Source organism: Macrotis lagotis, chromosome 5 (genome assembly GCF_037893015.1).
Source record: "Macrotis lagotis isolate mMagLag1 chromosome 5, bilby.v1.9.chrom.fasta, whole genome shotgun sequence".
NCBI lineage: Eukaryota > Metazoa > Chordata > Mammalia > Peramelemorphia > Peramelidae > Macrotis > Macrotis lagotis.
Window position 1 is genome coordinate 34115227 of NC_133662.1, and position 18659 is coordinate 34133885.

Consider the following 18659-nt stretch of genomic DNA (forward strand, 5'->3'; position numbering starts at 1 on the left):
GATCCCAAGTTTTGTTCAAGAAAGAGCAAAAAAGAATGTCATTGGATGAGATTATATGTGGGGTTGTAAGGTATAAGAACACTGGAAAGAGAAGAGAGAGCAAAGCTATGAATGGTTGTAAAAGACAAGCAAATTTTATGTTTAATTCTGGAGAAAATCTGGAGTTAATTTTAGGTGCAGATGACTAGCTAGATGACTCCTGAGGTCCCTCCTTCCCAACTTTGATATTCTGTCATTCTCTAAAACTATTTCCTATTCTGTACTATGACTAATGGAAACATTCCTTGTTAATTGATGACACTGACATTTATATAACTGTTAGCAAATATGAAAAGCATTTTAAAAAGATTATCTCATATTTGTCTCTCAAAAATGATGACAGGTAGACTACTGGTACTCAAAGATGAGCTGACTGAGATTCAGAAAGATTAAATTATTGGGCTGTGGTCATACAGTGAGTTAATATCAGAAATAAGATTTAGACCCGGTTGTCCCAACTTCAAGTCTAGTATTGTACCCACCATGTTAGGCTTCAATATTTTTACTTGCTTTTCCAATAGGAAATTAGGGCTTCTGATGGTATATTCCCACATGATAAGATTAAAGAGCCTGCATCAAGGATTATTGTGATGGCATATAAGTGGAGGACCTCTGAGAGACATTAGAGCACATGTAAACATTTGAGAAATTGGTTCTGGTCAGCTAACCATGTGTGAAGCTCCTCTGATTGGCTGGGGAGAAATTATAAAGGACATAATCAGCTTTAGCCCAGTCTTTTTGGCTGTTCTGTTCAGCTCAGTTTGACCCTTTCAGTCATAACAATCAGTCCAAGGCAGTAATGTAATGATGATTATGGGTTTTATTAAATCAATTTTTTCCACCCCACTAAGACAGATCAAATATAGCTTTCCATTTCCTCTCATATTTTTGCCCTTTTATTATGCTGGTATATTCCATATTATGGAATATTATTACATATTATTAATGGGGAGGGTCAGTGGATAGAGAGAGCTGGACTTGGATAAAGGAAGTTTCTTTCCTGAGTTCAAATCTGATTTCAGACTCTAAGTGTGTGATTCTAGTCAAGTGACTTAATCTTCTTTGTCTTAATTTCCTCATATGTGAAATCAGGATAATAACACTCACCCCCCAGGGTTGCTGTGATGATGAAATGAGAAAATAATTGTAAATTTCTTAGTGCAGTACCTAGTATAATATAAATGATAATTATTATTATTATTATTATTATTATTATTATTATCATATAAGGGCAGCTTATGTGACTCAATGGATAGAATGTCAGGTCTGAAGTCAGGAAGACTAAGTTCAAATCTGGTCTCAGATACTTACTGATTGAGTGATCCTGGACAAGTCAGTTAACCCTCTTTGCCTCAGTTTTCTTAACTATAAAATAAGCTAGAGAAGGAATGGCAAACTATTCCAGTATCTTTTTCAAGAAAATCCCAACTGAAGATTCAGACATGACTGAAAAACATCTGAACAAATATTTCATATCATTCCATTTATGCAAAATATGTGATTTTTCATTATAAAAACTCAGAGTTTATTACTTACTGGGTAAGATTACAACATCATCACCTGATGCTGGGGTTGTATGATTGTATCCACCCCAACCCTTTTCAACATCTTGCCATGTTGTAGGATGGGACCATTTTAAAATGGATTCAGGTACAGTAGATGGAACTACAAAACAAAAGAAACATAACAATGCAATCTTTGTTCATTATAATAACTTCCTAGTTTCAGCTTATTTTAAGATTCTATTGCTATCACCTATACAGCTAGTTATATTTTGAACCAGAATGTTTCAAAAATGTCTCTAAGAAGACTACCATGGTGCAGGTGCTCATCACTTCTGATCTGAACTAAAGAAATCATCTATTAATTGGACTTCTTACCTCAAATCTCTCTCCAGTGCAATCTCTACTCCATTTAGCTGTTTTTAAACTGCAAGCCTGACCATATTACTTCCTATTCAGTAAACTCTTATTGATTCTATTTTGCCTTGAGAATAAAATATAAAATTCTATCTTTGGCTTTTAAAACCACTCAAAAATCTGATTTCTTTCTTCCTACCTTTCCAGTCTTCTTACACCTTACACATATTTTGCCATCCAATGATGCTGGTTTTCTTGCAGTTCCTTGAATGTCTCTGTTCAACTTTAGGCACTTTAATTGGCTATCCTCCTTGTCTGGAACTTTCCCTTCTCATCTCCTCCACTAAGCTTAAACCCTACCTGTAACAAGAAACCTTTGCCATTCCTCCTTAAGCTTAGTTATTTTTCCTCTGAAATTATCTCCAACTTCCCTGGAATGGATCTAGTTTGTGCATGGTTGCTTGTTTATTGTCTCCCCCTTAGACTATAAGTATAAGAACAGAGATGAATTTTTGTCTTTCTTTTTATACTCTGTACTTAACACAGTGCTTGATCCATGTTGGTGCTTACAATAATTGATTATTGCATCCATCCTTTACAGATCTCCCAGTCTCCAAGCTAGTTCATGCTTTCTTTTGCCTCTTGAATGAACTAGTCTAATAGTCCCTCTACTGGTTTTCCTTTCTCCAATGGCACCTTCATCCAATTCTTTCTTCACATAGATGGCAAAATAAACTTCCAAAAACATGGTGTTCTTGAATACTTTCTTGTTCAAAAATCTTTCATTGGCTCTCTTGCCTCTAGGATATAATCAAAATTCCCCAGTTTGCTATTTAAAAGCATACCACATTCTGGTTTCAACTTAATTTCCAAATTTATTTTAATTTAACTTTCACACACTCTGTAATACAGCATACTAGACATTTTGCTATTTTAACTAAACTCAGCATTCTAACTTCAGACTTACATTGTGTTGCCATTCATAATTATTGGAATACAGTCTGTTCTCATGTCTCTGACTCTTAGATACTTATTTTCGTTTATGACTCTTCAAGTGGTTCCTACCTGAAGTCTTTCTTGGTCACTCCATTTGCTAGGGCTCTCTCCTTTCTTAAAGTGCCTTTATAATAACTTTCTTATATACATACTTATCCTAAATATAATGTAAGGTCCATCATGAAAGAGGCTGTTTATCCCTGTATTTGCACTGGGAAGCCCAGCCCAAGCATTCAACAATGCTTGTTGATTGATTCCTGATTCCAAGGGCAATCCTCTAAGTCAAGCTATTTCCCAAAGTAAATAGTGTAAGCATTATTAACTTCTTTTTTATTAAAATTTTCCAGAACTTGAAAATCAGACATCTGGATTCTTTGAATAATGGACAATTCAATCTGTTTCATAAAAATGTATGCTATATCCTTATAAGGTGGAGATTACCTCATTTTATAGTAAACTAATGCTAACAAAATTGCTTTTTCACTTATCTATCCCTTGTTACCAAGTTCCTTATGGACCTTCCTTTACACCATACCAAGAATCTGTTTAAGCAAGGAATGGTCTATAAACTTAGATGAGCAAAAATGCATCTTTATTTTGATTAACTTTGGGTTTCCTCTGTGACTTTCTGCATTTTATTGTATGCATTTTAAAATATCATTATATGAAAGGGTCCCTGAATTTCACTAAATTTCCAAAGGGGTACATGACACAAACGGAGGTTAAGAATCAATACATTATCCATATCACAGTGTTTGAAATATAATAGGACCTCTATAAATATTTATTGAGTTTGATTCTGCCAGACAAAGAATACCATCCCCCCAAAATGACATATATTTCATTCACTCAGAATGGTTTGCTATTATGTTTGTCATTTAATATGATTGCTAAACAAGTGCTTTATGATTCTGAGCTGTCCATTTTTTTTAAATTGGAGTCGATTTTTTTTACAACACTGAACCAGGGAAAATTGACTATATCTAGATTGTTTGACTCTAGATTACTATGTGGCAAATAGAATACAGATAGAAGATGAAAAAGAAGGGTAGACATAGATGGATTAAGAAATGTTTCATTGCATTATAAACATTAACAACAACATGGGGTGATGATCAACCATGATGGACTTGTTCAGTTCAGCAGTATAATAGTCAAAGACAATTTTAAAAGATTTATGATAGAAAATACCAACCAGGGGTGGAGCCAAGATGGTGACAAGAAGGGATCAAGTCTTAGGAGCTCTCTGATAAAATTCATCAGCTAAGGACTCTAACTAAACTTTCAAGAGACAGAACCCACAAAGGGACCCAGTGAGGCAGTTCTCCTACTCAAGGTAACCGGGAAAAGAGCAGAAAGGCTCTGCTCCTCGGGATTGGAGAGGCGGCCCGCCAGAGGGGTGGCCCGCCAGAGCCAAAGAACCTCAGCCTCCCGGAGGCAGCCCCAGGGCGCTGGGGGTCTCAGCTGACAGCAATGGGGGAGTCTCCTGAGCTGCACCCCAAGGAGCACTGGGCACAAAGTGGGGGAACAGCGGGGGACCTCTGCCAGAGTGAGCACTTGGAGCCCAGCCCTCAGGGCACACAGCAAGCAGCATCATCTTTCCCCAGCCCTGATCCAGGAAACAGAAGCAGGCAGAGCCAGTAAGCAGGAGCCCCCCAGGGCATGAGCCCATTGAGCTGAGGGAGGGGAGTGAAGAGAGACTGCCTAGCTCTGTCCTCTACCCCTGAAACAGAACTCTGGGGCTCTGACCACATTCAGATCCTGATCGCAGTCTAGGCCCCCCCATAGAACAGCAACCCCCCCCACATCAGCCCCATGGCAGAGGGGGGGGCGCTTATGGTCATTCACAGACCAGGAGGGAGGACAGAGCCTCAGGCACTGAGACCCTTGTGGGAGTGTCCCAAAAGCTCAAGAAACACACCAAACCAGGCCCAGGCTGGGAAAATGAGCAAGCAGAGAAACAAAAGGAAGACTATTGAGAAATATTTTGCAAATGAGCCCAAAAAGGACCAAAATACTCAGTCTGAAGATGAGGAAGCACAAGCTCCTGCATCTAAAGACTCCAAGAAAAACAGAAACTTGGCTCAGGCTATGATAGAGCTCAAAAACAGACCTTGAAAATCAAATGATGGAGTTGGAAGAAAAACTGGGAAAAGAAAGGAGAGAGATGCAGGAAAAACATGAAAATGAAGTCAGCAGCTTATTCAAGGAAATCCAAAAAAATGCTGAAGAAAATAGCATGCTAAAAACCAGCTTAGGTCAAATGGATAGAACAGTTCAAAAAGTTATTGAGGAGAAGAATGCTTTAAAAAGCAAAATTGGCCAGATGGAAAAAGAGATAAGAAAACTCTCTGAGGAGAACAAATCTTTCAGACAAAGAATAGAATTCAGGGAGATTGATGAATTTACCAGAAATCAGGAATCAATACTTCAAAACCAAAAAAAAATGAAAAATTAGAAGAAAATGTGAAATATCTCATTGAAAAAACAACTGATATGGAAAACAGACTTAGGAAAGATAATTTAAAAATTATTGGAATACCTGAAAGTCATGATCAGGAAAAGAGCCTTGACATCATTTTCAAAGAATTACTACAGGAAAATTGCCCTGATATTCTAGAAGCAGAGGGCAAAAGAGAAATGGAGAGAATCCACCCATCCCCCTGAGAAAGAGATCCCAAAAACCCAACCCATAGGAATATTACAGCCAAGTTCCAGAACTCCCAAGTCAAAGAGAAAATATTACAAGCAGCCAGAAGGACACAGTTCAAATATCGTGGAGCTGCAGTCAGGATCACACAGGACTTAGCAGCAGCTACATTGGAAGCTCATAGGGCTTGGAATACAATATACCGGAAGGCAAGAGAGCTTAGAATGCAGCCAAGAATGAACAACCCAGCAAGGCTGAATGTCCTCTTCTAGGGAAAAAGATGGACTTTCAATGAACCAGGGGAATTTCAAAGGCTCCTTTTGGAATGACCAGAGATGAACAGAAGGTTTGATCTTCAGATACAGGACTCAGGTGAAGCATAGAAATTGGAGGAGAGGGGGAACATATGACGGACTTAATGATGATGAACTGCATGTATTCCTGCATAGAAAAATGACACTTATAATACTCATATGAACCTTCTCAGTTAATAGAGCAGGTAGAGAGAGCTTTTATAGTTGAAGCACAGGAGAAAGCTGAATTCGAAGATAAAATATGGTGTAAAAATGGAGTCAATAGAAAAAAAGGGAAATGGAATGGGAGAAAGAAAAAGGAGAGGGGGAATAGTCCAAGATATTTCACATAAGATTTTTTTTTTATTACAATGAGCTATTGCAATGATATGGAAGGGGGGAGGCAAGGGGGAATGAGGGAAACTTTGCTCTCATCAGAGATGGCTAGGAGAGGAAACAGCAAATATACTCAATGGGGTATAGACATCTGGAGTAAGAAGGAGGGGGGAGCAGGGGGAAGGGGTGGGGATGTGAATAAAGGAGGAGAGGATGGACCATGGGGGGAGAGTGGCCAGATATAACACATTTTCTTTCTTACTTCTTGCAAGGGGCTGGGAATGGAAGGCCTGCCCAGGACCACAGGGCCAGGTGGATTCTGGGCCTAAGGGGTGGTATGGGGGCTCAGGGCTTCTTGGCCCCAGGACCAGGGATCTGTCTGCTGTGCCACTAAGCAACCCTACAGCAGAGTCATGGTGAAAGGAGAGAGAAAATAGAGTACTTGGTAGTGGAGAAATAAGAAAGGAGGGAGTTGCGATCAGTAATGGCAAGGGTGGAAAAATATGGAAATAACTTTTGTGGTGGACTTATCATAAAGAATGAGATCCACCCATGACAGAGTTGTTAGAGTTGGAACAAAGACTCAAGCACATTTTTTGTTATGATTATTTGGGGGAGGGTGCAGGGCAAGTAGGGCTGGATGGCCTGCCTGGGGCCACATAGCAGGGTGATCTTTGCGTGTCTGGGGCCGGATTTGGACCCAGGTGCTCCTGGTTCAAGGGCCAATGCTCTGTCTGCCACCCAGCCACCCCTACTATTATTACTATTTTATTTTATTTTGGGGTTTTTTCTTTCTTTTTTTTTTGGTTTTTGCAGGGCAGTGGGGATCAGGTGGCTTGCAGGTCACATGGCTGGGTGATTGTTGGGTTTACGAGGCTGGATGTGGACTCGGGTGCTCGTGGCTCCAGAGCTGTTGCTTCGTCCACTGAGCCACCTGGCCATACCTACAATTATTACTATTATTATTTTTTTATTTTAATTTTTTTCTCTCCCCTTTACTTTTTTCACCCAAACAAGTCTATCTATATTCATGGGGGAGGAGGGGTATTTTGTTTACTTGTAAACAAGAATATTTTATTAATGTAAAAAAACATTTGTACAAAATGAGAATAAAAAAAATAAATTAAAAAAAATACCAACCATATCCAGAGAAAGAACTGTGGAGTTTAAATGAAGACTCCAAAGTTTATTATATTCAATTTTTAAAAGTTGTCTTACATGTTATGTCATTTTTTTCTCTCTATTGTTTTCTTTCTTCCTTTTGGATCTGATTCTTCTCTTATAACATGTTCAATATTGATCTATGTTTAGCATGGTTATAAATTTAAAGCCCATTTCAGATTGCTTTCTGTCAGAAAGCAGAGGAAGAGGGGAGGAAAGGGAGGGAGGGAGAAAAATTCTAAAATTCAAAAAATTACCCCAAAAAAGATTGGTAAGAACTACTGCTGCATGTAGTTTTAAATACAAATAAAATATTAAAAAAGAAATGTTTTATTGAGGAGACATTCATATTGATGAGATATTAGATCCATTTTGAGTTTCTGGATAGTGTGTATTTGTTTGTGTATGTGTGTGTGTATGTGTGTGTGTGTGTGTGTGTGTGTGTGTGCACATATGTGTGGAGGGTGGGGAGAGAGAGAGAAAAATGTAAAAGCAAAGAAGTGAGGTATAAGACCTAATAGAGTAGCTTAAAAAAGCACCTGAAAAGCTCAAGTATGTACACATAAGAAGATCTCATCTCTAAATGTAGTGTAAAATGTCAGGAAATTTTAGGAGAGAAAACTATGAACCCTTCATCACTCTTCTAATTCTCTGGCTTAAAAAATCCCTATTTAGTCTCTAATTTTTTTTTATTTTTTTTTCCTTTTCCTGAAGAGGTTTCCATTCACTGATCCCAACTTTCTGTCTTGCTTTTCTCTCTTTTCTAATTCATCTTTTGAAGTTGATTCTATAAGGAAAATATTTAATCTGGTTTAGTTTTTGATTGGGGGAACAAAGATTACCTCACATGTCTATGCTTCAGGGACAAAGTCTACTCTTATATCTAGGCCTTTATAGCCTTCTTTCATGACTCTGCTCTCTTCCACTTCCCCTGCTCTGTAGCTATGAATATCAACTCCAAGACAGTTGGTGTCTGGTTCATAAAAGTTCAATGAACTAAGCTAAAAGACAGAAATATTCAATCAGAATTCAATCAAAGCTGGACACCTTGTCCTTGTCCTCAGTGAGTAATATAATAAATTCCCCATGCCAAAGTTTCCAATCACTAACTTTACTTGACCCTCTTTTTCTTGGGAGTAGGACCAAATATTATGTTTTATAATAATCTCAGCAAAAAAAAATCATGGAGGTAAAGCATTCTCAATATATTCTCATTGCCTACTACCCCCTCCAAACAGCAAGTCATTTCCCAGCATATTTCATGAATAAGTAGTTATAAATAGCATATACTTCATTCTCTAGTGAAAATGAGATGGTATTCTATATTGGTATTCAGACCAGAACTTAAAAATCCCTGCCTTATCCAGGTTTATGTTATGTTTGCCAAATGGAAATCAATCTACCTACATATAGATTCCATTCCAAATAAAACTGAAGAACTATTGAAGATTGCATCTTCCTGACATTATTTTATATAGTCCTAGAAATTCTAGCAATGGTTCTAAGACTGAAGAAAGAAATTAGAGGCATAAAGAAAAGGAAAGAGAAGATAAAATTATATGTTTCCCAATCATACAATGAATTACAAAGAAAATCCTAGGGATTCAGTAAGGAAACTAAGATTATTAATAACTTTCAGCAAAGATGTAGGCTTCCAAAAACCCATAAAAATCAACATAAAAATGAAATCAAAGAGAGAATAATACAGGGGGAAAATCTCATTCAAAAGAATTATTAAATGTATAAAATATTTTAGAAAGTTGTTTATTAGTAATGGAAATACAGTTTGCTGAACCTAGGGATAAACAGATAGAATAATGACAATATTACGCAATAATTGCTATATATTCGACCTTTATAAATTTCACTTTAGCAAACTCTAAGGGATAACTTCCATGTGAACTTGTATTTGTTTAACCTATTGAGTTGAAATCAGAACCAATATTTCTCTTTTCTTTTTAATTGACTAGGGATTAGAAATTCAGTTGAAAATATACATTCCATTTTATAAATAAGTCAGTGCCCACATATTATCCATGATATATAGGAAAAGTATTTACTTGTGGTTTTCCATTCCTGCTTCCACATTGCTTCAAAAATTAATTTTTTTCCCTCAGGGCAGTGTTTGATATCCAGCCATATGCATTAACGCAACTAGTCTTGCAATGAAATTGATGTTAGATAAGGAAATGATAGAATGGTATATGAAGGCTGAGTCAAGGTACAGGGATCTGAGAATGTAAATGAATTATTGAAGGAGAATCCCCCTTCTTGCTAATAGAACAGAACTTACCTGGGACTGTTGGACTAACTGATTCCTTCACCAGAAGAGTAAGCTGAATTTGGCCTTCACCTGAAACTAAATTCAGAGAACAAGGATGTGATGATGAAGCCAATAAACTCAGGAATATACATATAATTTCAGAGAATAACAATTATATGCTTAATTCATCATTCTCTCCCTCTCCAACCTCTATTCCTCTATCTTTTGAACAAACAAGCAAAAAACAAACAGATAACGACAACAACAACAACAAAACCTCATTCCATTCCCGATTTTAGGCCCTGGTAGTTAATCTAATGATTGGTTCTCAACATTTTCTTTTTATTTTATCTGAACAAACTAAATTGCCACAGGGTCTTCTAGACAAATAGCCTCCAAACAATAAGAAACCTTTAGCCATATGTTCTTTGAAAAGCCAATGGTGGCCAGCAGGGCATGCTACCCATCCTATTATTTTTCTACCAATCAGAAGGTTTTATTTTTGTATCTAATGTACCCTCCACCAATGGGAGTCCAGATCACCCATAAAATGTATTCCCTTTACCTTTAACCAAATCATCCTTTCTAATGAAGACTCTTACTTCCTCCTCTACCCCTCCTTTCTTCTCATCTTCCAAACCACCCAAGCACATTTAAAAGGCTTGGGGTTCATTAATTTTAAGTGTTCAATAAATTAGTGGAAATAATCAAAAGGCCTGATTCTTTCTGATAATGGCAATTTGATGTCAGTATAAACCAGTAGATTAAGCTAGGAGCATATGCTTCTTTGCCAAGTGAGGCTGCTATAATTAAATAGTGAATGCATCTACAAGGTGCTCTCACGCCTGATTAATTAGTAATCAGGTGTTCAGTCTTCAACAACACCTTGTCTCTCATTGGTTAATTACATGTCTACCTTGTCAGACGGGAACCAGGAACTAACATTTATTGAGGTGCCAGTGTTACTGGAGCAAGGACAGGTAGAAGACCCATGTCAGTATTTTACCTATCCACCCCTGTACCCTCAAACCTTGCTCTTCTCTAGAGAACAAAATAGGTAGTAAAATGCTTTCAAATTTTTATGGATGGATTTTTGAATATTAAAGCCAGAGAAAAATTAAATTAAGTTAAGATCCTTGGTTCAGAAGAGCTTCATAGTGAGGCTGACTGAGATCCCTACCTTATTATCTTCAACCCTCCATCCCCTTCTTTTCATTGTTTCCATTTTAAATAGTTCTAATTAGATGTAAAAAGTATCTACCCCCCCCAATTCTAATCCCATTAGTCTTTCAGGGCCTAGGTCAATTTCCTTGTTCTTCATGAAGCCTCTCTCAAGTGAGAGATTTGAATGTATAATCAACAATTCAAAAGACCTATGTTCTAATACTAACCTAGGTAATTACTGTGAGACCTTGGACAAGTCACTTAATCACTGCTCCTTGATTTATGGATATATTAATAATGCCTATCCTCTTATGCTATAGTTTTATGTGTGGAAATTTGAAAATGATAATCACTATACAAGTATAGCATATTCAGATAAAATTATATGCATATATATGTATATATACATATAAAGGTATAAATATGTTTCCACATATATACTGATATAGTATAAAACATCTTTCTCAAAATAACTCAAAGTTCTTTACAAACAACAAGTTATTCAGACTTAACACATATGAGGGAGGAGATAAAGGGGAAGAAAACATTTTCTTGAACTGAAAAAATGAAAAAAATTAAGAGAAATGAAGATACTTATAAAAAAATCTCTTTGAGAGGAGTGAAATCATAAAAATAATATAGTAATCTTTGTAATAGATCATCCTTTCAGATGATCATCTGCCTAATCATGTAAAACAAGTCCCAATAGAAAACTTCCTGGTCATTAATTCTATTTCTGCTATGTTCCTTTGTAAGATCATTATGACTCTCCACCTCTGGATGTATAGAATATTTTCCATGGTCTTTGATAGATGCATTATTGCCCAGATCCAGGAGAGACCTATTTGCTATCATGGTCATTGTAAAACTCCTCTGAAACCCAGCTGACCTTCACATTCTGCATTTACAGTGATTTCTTCTGTACAATCTGAAGAGCCAATGTGATTTTGAAATTAATGGGAAAAGGAAGAGGGTGAAAAGGAAGAGGATTCCAATTGATTGTATTTCTTCCATTTCTTCATCTGAAAACCAGTTGTGGAGCTGGAGAATAGGTCAATAAAATGGCTATTCGTTCTAGCTACTTTTCCCCAAAATAAATTCCTTAAATCCCATCAAAGGCCAAGAAACAAGAAAAAAGTCAAAAATAGGAGTCCCAAGAAATCTCCCCACATAACCACAGGAAAGTCTGGTGGTCACTGGGATCACATGCTTTTTTGCAAGCAACTTAATCAACTCAACTAAGGTTTAGAAAGAGCTTTGAACCTACAAATAATGTATGCCCTTTTCAATTTAGGAAGAGAATGAAAATCAGAGGCTAGAGATATTGACTACAGGGGGAAAGTTTAAAGGATTATACATGCTTTGTGATATGTATATGTTTTCTTAGTGCTTATGATTTCTGATTTTGTATTTGTAATGAGAGAAGAGTTAATCTACCTTGTTTATAAAATGAGCCCCAATGTAGTTGATCCATTCCAGAGACTGTAAGCAGATCTATTCTCAAAAAATAAAAGTAAATCTCTGTGCCAATTAGGGGCCTAATTACTCTTAGGAGTTCTATATAAACTAAGCCAAAGGTAAACATAGACTTCCAGGGAGTTTTAGGGTTTGAGATGGGAAGGAAACATGCCATGAAAACAGCCTTTGGAAGCAGGTTAGAAGTAGAGATGTCCAATTAGATGTGCTGTAGTGGTTAAGAGAGATATATATAGTTAAAATGACTATATGATCTTCTTTAGGAAAGAGAAAAAAATATCTGTATGTCCCTTCAGTATAAGTCCCATTCTACCATTCCAGAAGAAATTAATAGTTTTCTGTGTAAAAACATAAGGTGGCAAATGGACATTTTCTTTAGACAGAGTGAGTGGCAAGAATTCAGAATTTCATGCTCCAGCCTCAGCACTGCCATATATGTATGTGTATATATATATATATATATATATATATATATATATGTATATGTGTGTGTGTGTGTGTGTGTGTGTATATATATATAACCATAATCAAATCAATTCCCATTGCTAAATCTCAATTTCCTTACCCTAAAAGAAGGAGTTTGCACTGAAAATTCTCTAATGTATCCTTCAGTTCTAAAATTCTATGATTTTGTAATTCAATTGAAATGAAAATGAAAACTGGAAGAGTCATATGGATACTGTATTTAGAGCTAAAGAACCTTAGAAGTCATTTAGTAAACTATTAATATTTTATTGATAAAGAAACTAAGATCCCCCAAAAACGATTTTCCTAAAGTGCCATTGTTTCTAAGTAAAGAGACAGGATTTAAAGCTATTTTCTCTGTTTTCAAATCTAGTGCTAGATTAAAAAAAATGTGACACTGTGAAACAGTGATTTCTACTGTTCAACTGTGTTATTCCCTCTTCCATATATCAATAACTTGCTACTAAAAAGCAGATAAATAACTTCAGTGTAAGGAAAAATTATTAAATCAATTTGTAAAGAAACAATTTCTTAGATAAAGAGAAGAGACATACCAATCAAAATATATAAGAATGCAATTTCCCAATAAATCCAATGAAGTGAATAAATGCTTCCCCAAAAGATATGTAAATACTTATAAATATGACTTCAAGAGTAATGAGGCAACAAAATTAAATCCAATGATCTTTCTAATAGATTATCTTTTCTGATGATCATCTGTCTAGTCATGTGAAGTAAGTAACAATAGAAAGTTGCCTAGGTCATTAATCCTATCTCTTTCATGTTTCTTTATGTGACCATTGTGCCTTTCATCATCTGCATGTATATAATACTTTTCTTAACCTTTGATAGAGGACATAGAACCAGTACAAAAGAGACCTGTTCACTAAGCTGATCATTGCAAAACTACTAGAATAGTAAGCTCATCCTCATATCCTGGGTTCAGAATCAGTAAGATCAGTGTTTTAAGGATGATCAACTCTAAAAGACTTAGTCTGATCAAGACAATAATCTAACGTAATTTCAAAAGGATCCAAGATGAAAAATGTTACCCATCTCCAGAAAGAATTGGCAAATTCTAAATATAGATTGAAGTATTCTTTTTTTACTTTATTTTTCTTGTTTTATTTTTGTTTGTTTTCTTTCACAACATGACTAATACAGAAATATATTTTGCATGATTTCACATGTATAATCAGTATCAAATGTCTTGGTTTTTCAAGGTGGGGGAAGAGGGAGCAGGATGGAGAGAATTTGGAACTCAAAATTTTTGAAAAACTATGAAAAAAAATTTACATATAATTAGGAAATATTCAATGAAATAAAAACATATTTTTAAAAAATAGAGACCTTTTTTTAAAAATAGTACAATAATGAAAAGAAAAGCAACTCTGAAAGATTAGGGAACACTCAACAAAGCAACAGAGGGTTGAGGATGCAGTATGTTTCCAACTTGACAAAGAAATTATTGGCTAGAGATGAAGAATAATACAAATATTTTCAGATAGAACCAAAGTATGAATTGGTTTTATTTAAGTATATTTTTTACAAGTCAGTTTTTTTTTAATTTTTGTCAAGGTAAGGAGGATAGTGTCAGTGATTCATAAAAGAAAAGAATATCAATTAAGCATTTAAAAGAATGCATAAAAAGAATTGTAGATTCAGGGGAAGATACAGATTATCAGGATAGCTTTGAAACACATGTTGAACATATTATATGCTTTCAAAAAGGAAACAAGCTGAATGTCATGGAGTTTCATGGTTTCATAAGCAGTTTTCTTTTATATATATGGTAATATTCATGTTTATCAACTTCAAAATAATTTTAAATGAAAAAAATTTAAAAGACTTTCTAAGCATAATTATTGCATAATTCTGTGACTCTCAGGCAGGATCCACTCTTCCCTCCTCTCTTTTAACTCTAGGAAAAGTGATGAAAGCCATAGATAGAGGGAAAGTTAAATAAGTGAACCCAGACTACAAGTCAGGGCTAATTCCATCAACTCTGATCACAAATTTCTATTTCATTCCACCTAATTACTTTCTTCAAGAAGTCAGTAACTAATATTAGTAACATTTGGTTATAGACTTAGACTACTTTTCTCTCTTTTTTAAAGATATTTTAATTTCTTAAATGATCCCCAATGTATAAAAAAATTAACATTCTTTTTTATTTTGAATTCCAAATTCTCTTTCTTTCTCTCCTCCCATGCCTTGAGAAGACAAGCAATTTATGTATTACTTGTTAAGTTATATTATTTTTTTGTCCAACTTGCCCTCTGGCCCATACTTGGGGCTGACTAGAATGGATAGGTTCTTTCTCTAGAAAGTAAAGTCAGCGGGTGGGGAGAATAAAAATGGAAAAGTGGAGTTTGTCATTCAAGGTTCAATCATAACCAACTGTTTGCCCATGGACACAAATTGTAATCATTAAGCTATCAGGATAGAAAACATTAAAACAGAGCACTGGGGTGAAATGAGCCCATCACTCCCTATTGTAGGAAATAGAATAAAAATGAGAACTGTTGATTAAAAGTTAATAATCTATAAGCATTTTATATTATGCACTGAATTTATTACATATTAAAGGGAAAGCAAGCTACAGATAATAGAATTTTTAGGTTATTTTTATTTTTGACAAAAGTAGTTTTATTCCCAAAATTTATAAAAGAAAAAATCTTGAGTGCTTGTCTTCATTGTGCAGCAAAACAAATTCTCACATTAATCTAGTCCATAATGAATTTCTCTTTCTATGTTGTAATTCTCTACTCTACATTCTCTCTTGTCAGGAGGTGAATGGCTTGTTTCATTTTCATTCTTCTGGATTTATGGTTGATCACTGAGTTGATCAGAGATCTAAAGCCAGAGTTGTTTTGTTCTCTAATTTTTTATCATTACCTTAATTGTTCAACTAATTTTCACTTAACTCTTTATCAGAATGGAAACAGTTAAATAAATTACAGTAGATGAGCATAATGAAATATCATCATGCTGTGTGGGTTGATGAGACCCTAACCCAAAAATGACTACTCAGAGTCCTCTCAAAGTGGCAGCAAAGAGTTAAAATTTATTTCGATTCTTGCAAGAAGCAGGGTAGTTCCTAACTCTCTATGAGAGAGAGAGAGAGAGAGAGAGAGAGAGAGAGAGAGAGAGAGAGAGAGAGAAGGAAAAGATGAATTACAGAAGCTGAAGCAGGGTTAAAAAACCCACAAAAACCACAACCCATTTCCCCTCCTCTTTTCTGCTGACCTTTACAACAATTGGTCAAAATTGATGGTCCGAAGAGAAGGGGGGGGGGGTTGCACAGGAGAGTCTGTCTTTGTTGACACCTTATATGGTTAGAGTGACATAATTTTTCTAGCTGGAGATCCGGGTTCTCATGCTCACCTGATTCTTGAGAAACAGAAACTGAGGCCTATGGTTTAAACTAATTTATCACTATATTTCTGAAAAGTCAGCATTTTTATCCCTCACAATGCTACAATAAATGATAAAATGGAGAATCTCAGAGTAAATTGGGAAAACCTTTATGAAGTGATGCAATTGATATACAAAATACAAATCATGACCTCATGTAGCTAAGTAGTCTACTCAAGACTACTTTCCATTTGGCACTTCCCAGAAAATAACTCTCAAGCATTATTCTCATAAGACATGTAATCCTGGCCAAAATAAAGACTGTTTCCAGAGTAGCTAGCAGACATAACATCTATCTTCTTCATTTCATCTTGCACCAAATTCTGACATCAATGAATATACATTAACACTTGCGATATGGAGTCTTACTTCCCCTCTTCTAGTTGTAATTGGTGTAGTTCATTGCCAAGGGGAAAGCAAAGATCCTCATTAACAAGGATCTTATAAATGGAGAAAAATATAATTGATTTCATTGTAAGCAATGTCAATGATCCTTCTATATAGTAACTCCTTACCCCTTTCCACATCATTTCGCCTCCTTAAGAGTTTCATTTTGTATAATAAAGTAAGAGAGGCTGAAGAGACTGTGCCATAGAAAAAATGAAAGAAATAAGTCTACTTAGACTGGAGAAGAGACAATATAAGACATATACATTTGTCTTTGAGTATTAGGAGCTAGGGCAGTGTTTCTGCCTTTCTTCATATCCCCAGAATGGTAGCCCAGCAACTGACACTTAGTAAGTAAACTGACACAATATATGCTTGTTGACTTACTGATTTAAAGGTTTATTATTCAGAAGAGAATTAGACAGATATGTTTCACTTCAGGTCAGAGAGAACTAGAGGCACTAGGTAGAAAAGGTACATGGAGGCAAATTTTGATGTAATTTAAGAAAAAGTTTCTTAATGATTAGTGCTTTCTTAATATCAGGTTCTCCATCACTAGAAACAAACTAGATGCTTTTGATTGCATTAAATTAAAAAGCTTTTGCACAGACAAAACCACTGTAACCAAGATCAAAAGAAATGTAGTAAACTGGGAAACAATCTTTACAACTAGTATTTCTGACAAATGACTCATTTCTAAACTATACAGAGAATTGAGTCAAATTTAAAAAACAAGCCATTCCCCAATTGACAAATGGTCAAAGGATATGCAAAGGCAATTTACAGATGAGGAGATCAAAGAGATCCATAGTTATATGAAAAATTGCTCTAAATCATTACTTATTAGAGAAAGGCAAATTAAAGTTTCTCTGAGATACCACCTCACACCTCTCACACTGGCCAATATGACCAAAAAGGACAGTGATCATTGTTGAAAGGATTCTAGTAAATCTGGGACACTAATACATTGTTGCTGGAGCTGTGAACTCATCCAGACTTTCTGGAGATCAGTCTGGAATTCTGCCCAAAGAGCAACAAAAATGTGCATACCCTTTGATCCAGCAAACCACTACTGGGTCTATACCCTGAAGAGATGATGAAAAAGGGTAAAAACATCATGTCTGTATCTAGAGAAAGAATTGTGGAGTTGAACAAAGATCAAGGGCTATTTCCTTTAATTTAGGAAAAAAACTGATATCTTATTGTCTGATCTTGCTATCTCTTATACTTTATGTTTCTTCCTTGAGGATATGATTTCTCTCTCATCACATTCAATTTGGATCAATGTAAAGACTAGCGAATTGCCTTGGGGGGGGTAGGGGGAGGGAAGTAAGATTAGAGGAAAAATTGTAAAACTCAAAATAAATAAAATCTTTAAAAAAACAGTTGAGGCAGTATGTGAATTCAGATCTTCCTGACTAAAACCCCAACATAGCATTCAATAAACCATGATTGATTTTGAAAAAAAAGAAAATAGGTTCTCTCTTGGTGGAAGACAAAGGATCACAGATCCAAGGTTACATGGGACCTCAAGTCATCTAGTTCAACCTCTTCATTTTACAGAAGAGGAATGTGAGGGTCCAAGGAGTTTATGATTTACTCAAAGTCACAAAGGCAGTAAATGTCAGCTGTGGGACTTGAACTTAGACTTTCCATTTCCACAGTCAGTATTCTTTTAACTGAACCAATAACAGAAACTGGATGGTGACTTGTTAAAGTGTAATCATCTGATCCCCCTTAAAAATGACCACTGACATCCTTTCCAATTCAGGTTCTGAGGTTATCTGATAAGATTATGTAAACTTTTCACAATATAAAATGATGGACAAGATCAAAAGACAGACAAATTTCAAGAACAAGGAAAAACAAAGTTGGACTTGTAGGCAGTGGGAGTATAGAGGGAGGAGAGAGAGAGAGAGAGAGAGAGAGAGAGAGAGAGAGAGAGAGAGAGAGAGAGAGAGAGAATGAGAATCAGGAGTTCTGGAGTCCATGAAACAGTAAAGTCCTTCAGTCTACATTTAAGCTCTGTCCTCAGTTCTCAGAAAACATACATGTGACTGAAGAAATATATTGGGAATATTACGAAAGGAGGAAAACAGGGGAAGTATTAAGATGAAAAGAAAGTCACAAGCTAAATTAACCACTGCTAAGGG

General features: G+C 35.7%; 1 protein-coding gene across 8 annotated transcripts in view; it reads right to left on the reverse strand.

The window, feature by feature from the left end:
- Positions 1–18659, reverse strand: part of PKHD1 (PKHD1 ciliary IPT domain containing fibrocystin/polyductin) — a 657820-nt gene that overhangs the window by 265160 nt on the left and 374001 nt on the right. For all 8 annotated transcript variants that reach the window (XM_074237180.1, XM_074237175.1, XM_074237181.1 and 5 more), the window contains 2 exons: positions 9628–9693; positions 1576–1704 (listed from right to left, as the gene is read on the reverse strand). In XM_074237180.1, coding sequence (XP_074093281.1) covers positions 1576–1704; positions 9628–9693 — 195 coding nt within the window. The remainder of the gene's footprint in view (positions 1–1575; positions 1705–9627; positions 9694–18659) is intronic.